A 14,696-nucleotide genomic window follows, 5' to 3' on the forward strand; every position below is an offset into this window, starting at 1 on the left:
CCTAGTGATGGTGCAACTTTTCTGCGTCTCTGCATCTGACACAGAGTTTCCCTCTCATTGAATTCAATGGAAGTGTCTGCCAATGAGCTGCGTAGATGGAGCAGTCAATCACAATATGATTCTTGGTGATCACGACAGGTTGAAGAGGCTGGCTTAATTAACCACCCTCCGTGGAGACTGAAAGTTATCCAGCTGTTTGAGACGCAAAGGGTGAGGCATGGCATGATGGCTCTGGGTCCCAGTGGTGCAGGGAAAACAACATGCATCCACACGCTGATGAAATCTATGACAGGTATGCAAAACACGCTTGTTCACAGGATCTGTAAAACGATGCCTTTTTAAAGGATGTAACTGTGGTAACGTTGGGTTAGAGGTACGTGTTGGATCTCAGTGTTCAAAGGACCCAGCCTTACTCAACTAAAACATATTGCATCTTGGGACCCCAAGCCAGCCCCCCATGAAATAACTACACACGGACACAGAATTAAGGTTGATGGGTACGATTAAGGCCACAACTTTATTGACTGCAAATTAAATGTGAGTGGTATTGGCATAGGCATTGGCTGAAGACTATAACGGACTACTGCCCCAGTTGACAGAGTCTATGTAGGTAAAACCATCGGGGCAGCAACATCAGGGTTTTGACCGACAGAAGCTTACTGCGAGGTTCCTGTGATGCTGGCACGACCCTAGCCCATCAAGCAGACTTCGGATGAGATCCGGGACCCCCAGATTCCTTTAACGGAATACCTTTTGATCATTGAGGGGCAGGTAATGGCCACATCTCCCCTCCACACACAAAATTAAGCCCATGCCTAACCTCCAAACCTGGAAAGTTGTGACGGTTGCTAAGGGGGTAGCAAAAAAACAAGTGGCCAGTGCTAATTTGCCAAATGGATAAAAATCCCTCCCCGGTCCCTGTCCCAAGGCAGGCGACTCACACATAGTTCAAAGCAAGGCCAAGAACCTACGCTAAGGGCGGGAGGGTGGGTGTTCAGCAGCGCCAATCAAGTGCCTAGGGCACTCTTGCGCTGATGCTTATATAATTCCTTAACCACCCCCACCCCTTTCCTGATTGGCTGTGACCCATGATGCCTATTTAGAGAAATGAAACACCTAGAAAGGACACCTACTTAGTCAGGGGTCTGTCCAGGGGCCCAGTCGCAAGAAGGACCACCTTCTGAGGACGATCCCATTTTTAAACAGTGTAGAGACAGATTCTGAAGATGCTGAGTTTTCTTTGTTTTGGGGAATGGTGGTGACAGACGGTGTCAGAAGTGAGTTACTATGGTAGCAGCAGAATCTAAACGGATCGCTGTTACTAAGGATTTTGTGGTAACCAGAGAGTACCTGCGAAGGGTAGCAATGATTGGAAGATGGGAAGAAAGCTGAGGAACTTTTGTATTGTGGGATACCAGTATTTTTTCTTTTAAAATGCCAGATTCCAAATATAATAGTTTTCCCATCGGCGAACTACCAGTAAATAGTCAATGTTGGACATTAGCGCCTACCTAAATGTCTGGTTTTGGATAGGTTGGCTTAGCTAACTCTGAGATGAGTTAGACGGTATGTTAAATTCAAAGGATGTTAATCCAATTGAATATAATGAATGGGAAAGACTATGGACAAAAAATTATAAATTGTACAGCATGTTATCTAATAAGAGAGAACTATATGAAAATGAATCACAGGTGGTACCTGGCACCAGAAAGGCTGGCAAAAATGAATAAAACATATAATAATAAGTGCTGGAGATGTAAGAAACAAAAAGGAACCTTCTACCATTTGTAGTGAACATGCCCCAAAATTGGGAAATTTTGGAGCATGATCCACAAAGAAGAAGAAGAAGAAGAAGAAGAAGAAGAAGAAGAAGAAGAAGAAGAAGAAGAAGAAGAATTTATTATTTGTACCCCGCCCATCTGGCTGGGTTTCCCCAGCCACTCTGAGCGGCTTCCATAGAAACCAAAAAACACTAAAATATCATACATTAAAAACTTCCCTGAACAGGGCTGCCTTAAGATGTCTTCTGAATGTCAGGTAGTTGTTTATCGTTTTGACATCTGATGGGAGGCCGTTCCACAGGGTGGGCGCCACTACTGAGAAGGCCCTCTGCCTGGTTCCCTGTAGCTTTGCTTCTCACAATGAGGGAACCACCAGAAGGCCCTCGGCGCTGGACCTCAGCGTCCGGGCAGAACGATGGGGGTGGAGACGCTCCTTCAGGTATACTGGGCCGAGGCCGTTTAGGGCTTTAAAGGTCAACACCAGCACTTTGAATTGTGCTTGGAAACGTACTGGGAGCCAATGTAGGTCTTTCAAGACCGGTGTTATGTGGTCTCGGCGGCCGCCCCCAGTCACCAGTCTAGCTGCCGCATTCTGGATTAGTTGTAGTTTCCGAGTCACCTTCAAAGGTAGCCCCACGTAGAGCGCATTGCAGTAGTCGAAGCGGTAGATAACTAGAGCATGCACCACTCTGGTGAGATAGTCCGCGGGCAGGTAGGGTCTCAGCCTGCGTACCAGGTGGAGTTGGTAGACAGCTGCCCTGGATACAGAATTGACCTGCGCCTCCATGGACAGCTGTGAGTCCAAAATGACTCCCAGGCTGCGCACTTGGTCCTTCAGGGGCACAGTTACCCTATTCAGGACCAGGGAGTCCTCCACACCAGCCTGCCCCCTGTTCCCCAAAAACAGTACTTCTGTCTTGTCAGGATTCAACTTCAATCCATTAGCCGCCATCCATCCTCCAACCGCCTCCAGGCACTCACACAGGACCTTCACTGCCTTCACTGGTTCTGATTTGAAAGAGAGGTAGAGCTGGGTATCATCTGCATATTGATGGACACCCAGTCCAAACCCCCTGATGATCTCTCCCAGCGGCTTCATATAGATGTTAAAAAGCATGGGGGAGAGGACGGAACCCTGAGGCACCCCACAAGTGAGGGCCCAAGGGTCTGAACACTCATCCCCCCCCACCACTTTCTGAACACGGCCCAGGAGGAAGGAGCGGAACCACTGTATGACAGTGCCCCCAGCTCCCAACCCCTCTAGACGGTCCAGAAGGATGTTATGGTCGATTGTATCAAAGGCCGCTGAGAGATCCAGCAGAACTAGGAAACAACTCTCACCTTTGTCCCTAGCTCGCCGGAGATCATCAACCAGTGCGACCAAGGCAGTTTCAGTCCCATGATGAGGCCTGAATCCCGACTGGAAGGGATCCAAATGGTCCGCTTCTTCCAGGCGTGCCTGGAGTTGTTCAGCAACCACGTGCTCAATCACCTTGCCCAAGAATGGAAGATTTGAGACTGGGCGATAGTTGGCCATACTGGCCGGGTCTAAAGATGGTTTTTTAAAGAAGCGGTTTAATGACCGCCTCTTTCAGCAGATCTGGGAATGTTCCCTCACAGAGGGAAGCATTCACCACCCTGCAGAGCCCATCGCCCAGCCCTTCCCGGCTTGCTTTTATTAGCCAGGATGGGCAAGGATCAAGGAGACAGGTGGTTGGTTTCACGCATCCAAGCAGCCTGTCCACATCCTCGGGGGTAACGGATTGAAATTGATTCCATGCAACTTGACCAGACAGGGCTCTAGCACTCTCCCGCCCCAGCCCTGCTCCCACGGTGGTGTCTAGCTCCCTCCGAATATGAGTGATTTTATCTGCAAAAAACTTTGCAAAATCATTGCAGGAGATATGGGGTCTTTACAAGGCCCCGGTGGTAAAGGTGGTTCCATTAAATTGCGGACCACCTGAAAGAGTATCCTGCTACTATTTTCTGCAGATGCAATAGAGGCGGTGAAGAAAGTCTTCTTCGCCGTCGCTATTGCCACTTGGTAGGCTCGACGTTGAGCTCTAATCTGTGTCCGGTCAGATTCGGAGTGAGTTTTCTGCCACCGATGCTCTAGCCGTCTCAGCGATTGTTTCATTGCCCTCAGCTCCGAGGAAAACCACGGGGCTGTCCGGGCTCCATGCAATCGGAGAGGGCGCTTCGGAGCCAGACAGTCGATAGCCCTGGTTAACTCCACATTCCAGCGGGCCACCAGGGAATCAGCTGAAAGGTCATCAACATGGGATAAAGCATCCCCTACCACTCTCTGGAAACCATTTGGATCCATTAAGTGGCGAGGGCAGACCATCCAAATTTGTCCCACCTCCCTGCAGAGGGGAAGGGTCGTGGAGAAGTCCAGTTGCACCAGGAAGTGATCTGACCATGGCACTTCTTTTGTTTCACTTTTACTTAGTGTTAGATCACCCACATCACTAGAGGTGAATACCAGGTCTAAGGCATGTCCATGACTATGAGTTGGGCCAGACTTATTCAGGGACAGCCCCATGGAGGCCATGCTTTCCACGAAGTCCCGAGCGGCCCCTAGTAAGGTCGTGTCGGTGTGGATGTTAAAATCCCCTAGGACAACCAAACTAGGTGTCTCCAGGAGAACATCCGCCACGACCTGAAGCAGCTCGGACAGGGAATCCTTGGTGCAGCGGGGAGGTCGGTACACCAAAAGGAATCCTGTACTGCCCCTATTGCCCAACTTCCAGAACATGCACTCAGAAAACTGGGTCTTCCCAGTAGGATGCCTGATGCAAGCTAATGAAATAAAGAAATAAAGAAAATACTAAGAATATCATATAGTAAAAGGCTAGAGGCATTCCTTTTAGGAATTTTAAATGATGATATTCCAAAAGACAAAACAAATTTTTTCTTATACACGACATCTGCAGCAAGAATCCTGGTGGCTAAGTATTGGAAAGGAATCAGTTACCCACTAGGGGAGAGTGGTTATGTAAGGTTTCAGAATATTTAGAATTAGCCAAATTGACAGACATAACAAGACAAAAACCAAAAAGTGAAGTAAAAAAAGAATGGGAGTGCCTAAATGAATACCTTAAAAATCAAGGTTTGAGGACAGAAATCTGACTGAGTCTGGAATAACCTTGTGAAGTGAAAGGATAAGAAGTAGGGATTTATATCTAGATGCTAGGATACAGATGAGGGAAACAGGAAAACAGGAAGACACAATGAGAGATAAAGGAGGTGCTGTGGGATTGGTGGAAGTCAATGTTTGTTTTTCTTTTTAGTGTTTATATTATTAACTTGTCAGATATGGAATTTTTTTGTTTTTGAATGTTGGTTTTTGTGTTTTATGTATTTTTTAAATATTTTTTGTGTTGTTGTGTGGAAAATACTATTAAAATTTGTAATAATAGTAAAAACAACAACAACAAAGGATGTTAATCTTGGGGAGAGGAAAGGATGGCAACGTACTGTTGATGTACAGTTTCCTCCAGGGCCACCTCCGTGGATAGCTAGGGTGGCCAATAAAACAATGGGCACATGCTCATTACTGGGAAAGTGGTGTTTTTCCCTATGGAAGACTCCTCTCCCCAAAAGATGTACTCAGAATCCGTGATGAGGCCTGCAAGAGATAAACTCTGGGGTGGGAAGCAGAAGGAAAGGGAAGAGACTTTGCTAGGCACATAGGCAAACCGCTGGTTCATTTAGCTCAATATTCTCTATACTGGCGGGCAGCAGTGCTCCTGGATTTCAGAAATCAGTATTAAGTACAGTATAGGTGATACACTTAAAAGCCTGAGCATATAAATGCAGGCTTTTAAGTTAACATGCCGATTCAGGGTATAAACCTAGCTTTTGGAAGTCAGCATAATTTGTGCCGGCTTAAGCTAAAATGACATAAAGTGTGCTAGATTCTCTGTTCAGGAGTGAGGCTCTGGCTACCTGTGCCAGCGCAGACCTGGAAGAGAGAAAACAAGCCTTTAAACAAGTTTGACTTACACCATTCTTTTTGCCAGTGTAAGTTTTGCCAGGTCACGTGATTGAGCTGAAGGGAGTTACAATCCAGTGTAATGCTATTCTCTGGTACCTGAAATAATCTTCTTCTTCTTCTTCTTCTTCTTCTTCTTCTTCCTCTTCCTCTTCCTCTTCCTCTTCCTCTTCCTCTTCCTCTTCCTCTTCCATTTTGAAACTTCTACAGACTGTGGGCAGCCTCATCGTGAAATGAGAATGAATCCGAAGGCCATCACTGCACCACAGATGTTTGGACGCCTCGATGTCGCAACTAATGACTGGACAGATGGGATTTTTTCCACTCTTTGGAGGAAAACATTGAGAGCTAAGAAAGGTACTTAAAACCTCAGTGCTTTTAAAGATGGATGGGAACCTTTTACAAAGTATTTAAAGATGCAAGAAAGTGAACTGGACTCCTTGGCAGGTTTTGAATAAAGACTCACAAACTTTTTATTGATAATAACCAGTTAGATAAATTAAGGATCTATACAATTTTGTAACATGAAGAGAATTGCATTTATAGAGAAACCAGAGATTGGAAGTCAGGGTCTTGTTTTATGGGAGGGAGGGGGGAGGGAGAAAAATGGGGAGGAATTAAGGATGATATGTTTCAAGATAATATGTTTTGTTTAAATTCCTAATAAAAAAATTATTAAAAACAAAAACAAAACGAAAACCTCAGTGCTGAACTTTAAATCAGGGACCAGGTAATCTCCAGTACTCTAGTTGTTGCTCAACCACAGTTCCTCTCCATCTTGGCCATTGTGCCATTCTGGCTGCAGTTGATGGGAGCTGGAGTTCAATACATGTGGAGGGCCAAAGATTCCCCACACCCCGCCCTAGAGGAAGTCCATCAGCTACTCGTAACAACATAAGAAGAGTCTGCTGGATCCGGCCAATGGCTCCTGAAGCCCAGCATCCCTTTCTCACAGGGGCCAATGGGCCTGTGGGAAACCAGCGAGCAGAAACTGAGCAAAAGAGCTCTTTCTGCTCCTGTGGCTTCCGGCAGTTGCTGTTCAGAAGCATAACTACCATGACTAGTACCCACTGGTGGCCTTCTCATGATTTGTCCAGTCCTCTTTTAAGTTAATTATTTGTGTAAGGTAAAGGTAAAGGGACCCCTGACCATTAGGTCCAGTCATGACCAACTCTGGGCTTGCAGCGCTCATCTCGCTCTATTGGTCAAGGGAACCAGCCTACAGCTTCCGGGTCATGTGGCCAGCATGACTAAGCTGCTTCTGGCGAACCAGAGCAGCGCACGGAAACGCCGTTTACCTCCCCGCCAGAGCGGTACCTATTTATCTACTTGCACTTTGATGTGCTTTCAAACTGCTAGGTTGGCAGGAGCAGGGAACGAGCAACAGGAGCTCACCCCGTCGCGGGGATTCGAACCGCCAACCTTCTGATCGGCAAGTCCTAGGCTCTGTGGTTTAACCCACAGCACCACCCGCATCCCCAGATATCTGTGTAGGGTTGTCTAAATAAAAACCTTTTTAGCAGGCACCAAAAGGAATACAGTGGTATCAATAGGCAGGGAGTTCCAAAGATGCCACCACCCTAGAGCCCTGATTGCACAGGCTTCAATGCCAGTCGGAAGCTTAGTGGAGTGGATGGAGGCAATGAACACAGCTCCCGTCTTACCCTTGTGCGGTGGCAACTGTGTGAGCTACAAATATTTGGGGAAAGCTAACATCTTCACTTACACATCTTCTGCTGGCGTAGAGGAATTCCCTCCTTAAAAGTCCATGCCAGTTTCAAGAGAGGTGTTTTCTTCAGGACCATAACTCTTCCACCACCCCTGCTCTGATCCCATTAATTGTTAGCCCCCTGCCCCCCAAAAAACCCACAGGTGCTGCCTTCTGCATTTTAAAGAAAATTACATGTTAGATGCAAAGATGCCTTCATTTAACTTCAGGTCTGCTTTGGCACCCAGAGAGTCTAAAGTTTCTCTTTCCTCAGCCAAATATTCAAGTGTGCAAGCTGTTCCTTTCCGAACTTCCCCCGGCACCTAGATGGATATACAGTTTCAGGTACCTTACACAAAAGGCTTTAGATAGCTTGGAAATCTATCACCAGCTTGAAGGAAGCAGCCATTGTTCACCCTCAAACTAGCAGGCTATTCAAAGGGGAAAGAGCACCGTATTGTGGCTCATAACATCACAGCAATCAGATAAACTCAGCAACCAACAGCATCGGGGACTTAAAAGGCAAGTAAGAGGTGACTTGATAGAAGTTTATAAAATTATGGAGAAAGTGGATACCAGTAAGTTTTTCCTCCCCTCTCTGATAACACTACAAACTTGGGGACGTCCAATGAAACTGCATTTTGGAAGATTCAGAACATATAAAGTACTTATAAGTACATATAAATCATTCTGCCCGGACGCTGAGGTCCAGCGCCGAGGGCCTTCTGGCGGTTCCCTCATTGCGAGAAGCAAAGCTACAGGGAACCAGGAAGAGGGCCTTCTTGGTAGTGGCGCCAGCCCTGTGGAACACCCTCCCATCAGATGTCAAAGTGATAAACAACTACCTGACATTCAGAAGACATCTTAAGGCAGCCCTGTTCAGGGAAGTTTTTAACGTGTGATATTTTACTGTATTTTTGGTTTCTATGGAAGCCGCCCAGAGTATAAATAATAAATTTTTATTATTATTATTACTTCCACACAGAGCAACGCGGTGAGATGGGCAGGGTACAAATTAACAACAACAGCTATGTAATTCTCTCCCACAGGAGGCAGTGATGGTCAGCAATTTGAATGGCTTTAAAAGAGGACTACACAAATAAGTAGGGACACGGGTGGCACTGTGGGTTAAACCACAGAGCCTAGGACTTGCCGATCAGAAGGTCAGCGGTTCGAATCCCTGCGACGGGGTGAGCTCCCGTTGCTCGGTCCCTGCTCCTGCCAACCTAGCAGTTTGAAAGCACGTCAAAGTGCAAGTAGATAAATACCTCCAGCAGGAAGGTAAACGGCGTTTCCGTGCGCTGCTCTGGTTCGCCAGAAGCGGCTTAGTCATGCTGGCCACATGACCTGGAAGCTGTACGCCGGCTCCCTCGGCCAATGAAGCGAGATGAGCGCCGCAACCCCAGAGTCGGTCACAAATGGACCTAATGGTCAGGGGTCCCTTTACCTTTACACAGATATCTAGAATAGTGGTGTGTGTTTAGCTGATTGCTGATTTTAATTTTCTGTCTGTTTTATTAGTTTTTACTAAGATTTGAATTGTTTGGGCTTTTCTTGTAAACTGCTGTGAGTTTTTACAATCAGGCGGTATATACATTTTATGAAATGAAATAATAATAATAATAATAATAATAATAATAATAATAATAATAATAATAATATCATGCAGACTTTCCTCCCCACAGCTTATGGAAGGGGCAATAGAGCTGAGAAATATAAGGGTATGGTCAACAGTCACGGTCCCCTTTCTCCCCTCATTGGATGAGCTACCAACTCCCAAAGAGAGCTACTGCCATATTAGACCTTTACAAACAGGGAGCGGGTGGTGCTGTGGTCTAAACCACTGAGACTCTTGGGCTTGCTGATCAAAAGGTCGACGGTTCAAATCCCTGTGACAGCGTGAGCTCCTGTTGCTCTGCCCCAGCTCCTGCCAACCTAGCAGTTTGAAAGCATGCAAGTAGATAAATAGGTACTGCTGTGGCGGGAAGGTAAACAACGTTTCCATGCACTCTGGTTTCCGTCATGGTGTCCTGTTGCTCCAGAAGCAGTTTAGTCATGCTGGTCACATGACCTGGAAAGCTCTCTGTGGATGGACGCTGGCTCCCTCGGCCTGAAAGCAAGATGAGCGCCACAACCTCATAGTCACCTTTGACTGGACTTAACCATCCAGGGGTCCTTTACCTTTTTACCTTTTACATACAGTATGAAAAAGAAAGTTGAATAATTTTCCAGCAACGTACTCTTGTTCGCTCTGAGAGGTGTAACAATGCACTTAAGACAGAATGTCCCTTTTGAGCTTGGGGGGTGGGGGATTTCTGGTTAGAAGTCAAAGTCAAGTGTTAATGGCACTCAGGTCTGCTGCATTTTGTTTCCTACTTTGTATCCTACTTTCCCCGCAATAACCTCAAGAGGCATTTCAGCTTCACAACAATTGGATGTGCTAGTTTTGGCAGAAAGGTGACAACTCATCTAAGGTCAACCAGTGAACTTCATGGTTGTGAGGTTATTTGAATTGTAGAGTTGGGACCCTGAGGATCATCTAGTCCAACCCCTTGAAATGCAGGAAAATTTAGCTGCCCCATACAAGGCTCTAACCAGCTATACACCTCACACATAGTGCACTTATTAGATCACACTGGCATACCTAAGAGGTCAGCAGACAACATTGGTTAAAATGGAGAAATTGCATCTTTTGGGTACTGTTATTTGGGTCCTGTACTTCAAGTGGATTTTAACTGGATCGCATGCCAATAATAAAGGCGCATTATTGTATATGTCCCTCTTAGTCATGGTTAACTTTATGCAAGGGTGCCAAACCATTTCAGGCGATTAAACACCCTTGTTGTATAACAAAATCATCTCATGACATGGCATGCTGTTGTTGTTTTGGAACCTTTGAATTATAGGGGAACACATTTGGATAGTTCTTGATGGTCCCGTTGACGCAATTTGGATTGAGAACCTGAACTCGGTGCTTGACGATAACAAAACGTTAACGCTTGCTAATGGAGATCGGATCCCTATGGCGCCAAACTGTAAAATTGTCTTCGAACCTCATAATATTGACAACGCTTCTCCCGCCACTGTGTCAAGGAATGGCATGGTGTTTATGAGCTCCTCGGTTCTCAACTGGAGTCCTATTCTTGAGGTATAAATGTTTACATGTGTTCCTTGGGCCAACTCCACCATCAGCGCCTTAATTCCCTTCAGGCAGTTCAAACTGGAACTGTGGAATAATCTGCAACGTCTCCTGGACGTGCATTTAGCTGGCTAATATGGATGAGAGTTTGCCATCCTGAATATTGCCTTCAGCAGCCTGATAAAAAATTCTTCTTCCCTATACACTGATTATAAAAGCGGGACAGGATCTTAAATGTAGCTTTCCCATATCTAAGCCCATCATTCTGTGGGATGGATGTCAGATCAAGGGCATGTTTACAGCTGACTTAAACGAATTAAGTTACAAAATAAATAAATTCAGCAGTGTCAAAATATACCTGCCTTTTTGGGAGCTTTTAGCAGTCATACTGTTGATTTAATGTTGTCCTCACCTGCCTGTGTCTGCCTGCAATTATCCAAATCTGATAGGCCTCAATGTCTTGTAATATCATCTCATTCATGCAACTGGGTGTTGTCACCTATACATTATTCTCTTGCTAATTAGGCTGTTTTAAATGTGCATTTTATATTTGTCTTCCTTTAACAATGTTTTATTTTGAAATTTCTAAGATAATATTTCAGTTTCCTGTTAATTAATGTTGCTTTGAATATATACTTCAAAGTATACATTACTTGGGACCTAGTAAGGGGGCTAGACCTAGTAAGGGGGCTACTTACTATGACCATGCGGGTGGCGCTGTGGGTTAAACCACAAAGCCTAGGACTTGCCAATCAGAAAGTCGGCGGTTTGAATCCCCGCGACGGGGTGAGCTACCATTGCTCAGTCCCTGCTCCTGCCAACCTAGCAGTTCGAAAGTACGTTGAAGTGCAAGTAGATAAATAGGTACCACTCCGGCGGGAAGGTAAACGGCGTTTCCGTGCGCTGCTCTGGTTCGCCAGAAGTGGCTTAGTCATGCTAGCCACATGACCTGGAAGCTGTACGCTGGCTCCCTCGGCCAACCCCGGAGTCGGCCACAACTGGACCTAATGGTCAGGGGTCCCTTTACCTTTTATACATTACTTGACTTTAGTCAGTAAGGTTTCATTCTGGATTGTTTTATTTGATGTTTGAATGTGGGTTGTAAACTGCTTTGATTCCCGCCCCCTTAAAAATAGTGGTATAGAAATGACATGAATAACAGTAACAATAATCTGACTAACAGGCAAGGAAAAATTTCACCAGAGCCAAAAGATGATTTGCTTCTTGCACAATCTAAGTGTTTTCTAGGGGCGGAAATTACTTATTTCCACCTAAAAATCCAAATGGATGGTTGTATACAATGTTCTGCTCAAAATAGCCCTATTGAAACTAATCGATATGCTTAACTTTAGGCCAATCAATTTCAGTAGGTTTACTGAACTTGGTTGGTGGCAGGCCTGGATAATATTTAGAGCAGCTCTAATAGTGAGAATTTGGACATATTTTTGCAAGTCACTTGGCTCTTCTTTCTTGGTTGCCCAGGGCTTCCTGAAGAAACGCTCTACACAGGAAGCTGACGTTTTGCGTCATCTGTACACAACGTCTTTCCCAGACCTCTACCGGTATAGCATTCAGTCCTTAGAATATAAGATAGAGATGCTGGAAGCCTTTGTGATAATGCAGAGCATTAATATGCTGCAGGGCTTGATCCCTTACAAGGTAAGCTGTTCCAGGCTTTTGAAAAACAATTTTTGGAAAAGACCCTTGTTATAAGCATGAGATCTTGTTTGTATCTGGGTGTGCAAAGTCAAATGAGCAAATACTTTAGGGCCCTTCATTTGAATACCAGTATTCTAAATTAATACATTATATCAGGCATAGTTGCATAGCACACATTAAATATTATTAATCCCTCAATAAGAATACATAATGCCTTTTGAAGTGCTTTGTACAAAATTCTCCTTCCTTAAATAACAGCAAAGAAGTACACATACTGGCAAGCTTTTCTATTAGTACCTGGTCTGTGACCGTAATAAAGTACTTGAACTTGAACTATTAGTATAAATCAACTTCTGCTGGAATAAATGCAACACTGAAGTGTCTGTGTCTATTCATATACAAACTTCTGATTCTATATATAATATCGAGGAAATACATGCCCCAACATTCCATATATGCAATCCACCTTGCACTAACTTGTTATTATCAAGAAATGCGCAGCCATCTTTTCCTACTCATGCATCAATGGGTTTTTTAAACACAATATAGCTGAGTCACAAGGGAGGCCGACCAAAGTCTGATTATATACAAAGGCAGGCAAAAACAGGACCTTGGACAGCTCCAATGGTGCTCTGCTGGCTGAAAGTAGCAGGGAGGTAGGCAGCCAACTGAAACCTTCAGTAGACTGACAAGACCCTGGAGTGTGATGAGCTCCTCTTCCGTGGAGGAGGTGGCTGGGTTGTGAAAGGGCCCTCTCCTTATTTGACCTATGAGGCTAAAGAGATAGAAGGACTTGCAGGAGATTCATCCTTTGAGTCAGAGGACAGTGGTCTATCTGTGTCCGCTGGCTGTCCCCAAATAAGGTATTGTCAACACTCCTCAGGGAAGTTCCCAAGTCTATGACGTAAAGTATAACGCTGTCATGTGAATGCCACTAACAGTTTTCTAATTCATATTGCATCTATTAATGGTTGGTTTCTATCTCTCCCCCATAAACTTTAAAAAGGGTCTCCAGTTTTTGATAAAATCTTCTATCCTTCTCCCCCTATCTCTTATAGGTAAATACTCTGTTAAGCTAACTTTTCCAGCTGGTTCCCACAATTTCATTAGCTAAGCTAAGGATTATTGTAATAACCTGCAGTTCTATAATAGCATATACCGTATTTTTCGCTCTATAAGACGCACCAGACCATAAGACTCACCTAGTTTTTGGAGGAGGAAAACAAGAAAAAAAATATTCTGAATCCCAGAAGCCAGAACAGCAAGAGGGATCGCTGCGCAGCGAAAGCAGCAATCCCTCTTGCTGTTCTAGCTTTTGGGATAGCTGCACAGCCTGCATTCGCTCCATAAGATGCACACACATTTCCCCTTACTTTTTAGGAGGGAAAAAGTGAGTCTTATAGAGCAAAAAATACAGTATTTAAAGTAGATGAATAAATGAGCAAATTAAGTTAATTCGGATATGTGGAAAATATTAAAAAATAAATTGAAGGAACCACAGAAAGAGGGGGAAGGAAGCCAAGTTTTGAAATATTAAATTGATTGTAAAATTATTGGAAAGTATAAAATTGAAAATCATAAACAAAATAATAATAATATTTTTTTCATTAGCTAAGCTTTCATAGTAGGTGCACAATAATTTTACCATTTAGTCACTAATGGCAATGGTGCTTTGCTGTTCAGGAACAGGGTGGAGACATAACAGCGGAGTACCTGGAAAGATTGTATATCTTCTCTTTGATGTGGAGTGTTGGGGCACTGCTGGAACTGGAAGACCGTTGCAAAATGGAGCACTGGCTTCGGAATCACGAAACTATAAAACTTGACCTCCCCAACATCCCGGAAGGAAGTGAAGACACTATGTTTGACTACTATGTTACCAATGACGGTTAGTGAACTCCTGAGAAGTCACTATATGGGGCTCATTATTGGCTTCAAAAGGTTTAGTATGAATAAGTTATAAAGCTTTTGGGTTATGAAGTTTGCTGGATGTAACTTCCAGCGATCAGAGACCTCCAGCTGAAGATCATTCAGATTTGAAAAACCTGTGTTGTTTATACTTGGGTCTTCTCCAGTCATCACCCTGTCAATTCTAAGACACTTTGTTGGGACGAGAAAGCAGAGGGTTGCTGTGGAAGTAATGCTAATCCATAATTTAGCTTTATAAGAACTAACACTTCCACCTTGTTCCCTCCTCATGTTCAGCTTGCTGTGCTGTCCGAACCCAGAAAACTGCTACTGATTTTGAATATAGTTAGTAGAAACAGGCCAAACCATAGTTCATCAAGCTGCCTTGTTTCAACAAACCATAGTTAATATTAATCACTGATTCAGATGACATGCTAAACTGAAGTTAATCTAAAATGGAGGTGGAATTTTCTGAAATTCTTGTGGCTGCTCCGTAGGAAAGTG

At 44.5% G+C, this 14,696-nt stretch overlaps 1 protein-coding gene across 1 annotated transcript in view; it reads left to right on the forward strand.

Annotated features, from left to right (window-relative positions):
- The window catches only part of DNAH5 (dynein axonemal heavy chain 5), a gene marked incomplete at its 5' end in the record, with an annotated part of 188,985 nt that overhangs the window by 98,800 nt on the left and 75,489 nt on the right, over positions 1-14,696 (forward strand). Inside the window, 5 exons of the mRNA XM_081873195.1 lie at positions 139-292; positions 5,989-6,135; positions 10,393-10,634; positions 12,108-12,284; positions 13,968-14,172. Coding sequence (XP_081729321.1) covers positions 139-292; positions 5,989-6,135; positions 10,393-10,634; positions 12,108-12,284; positions 13,968-14,172 — 925 coding nt within the window. The remainder of the gene's footprint in view (positions 1-138; positions 293-5,988; positions 6,136-10,392; positions 10,635-12,107; positions 12,285-13,967; positions 14,173-14,696) is intronic.

Source organism: Podarcis erhardii (genome assembly GCF_964252035.2).
Source record: "Podarcis erhardii genome assembly, chromosome: 8".
Classification (NCBI taxonomy): Eukaryota; Metazoa; Chordata; class Lepidosauria; order Squamata; family Lacertidae; genus Podarcis; species Podarcis erhardii.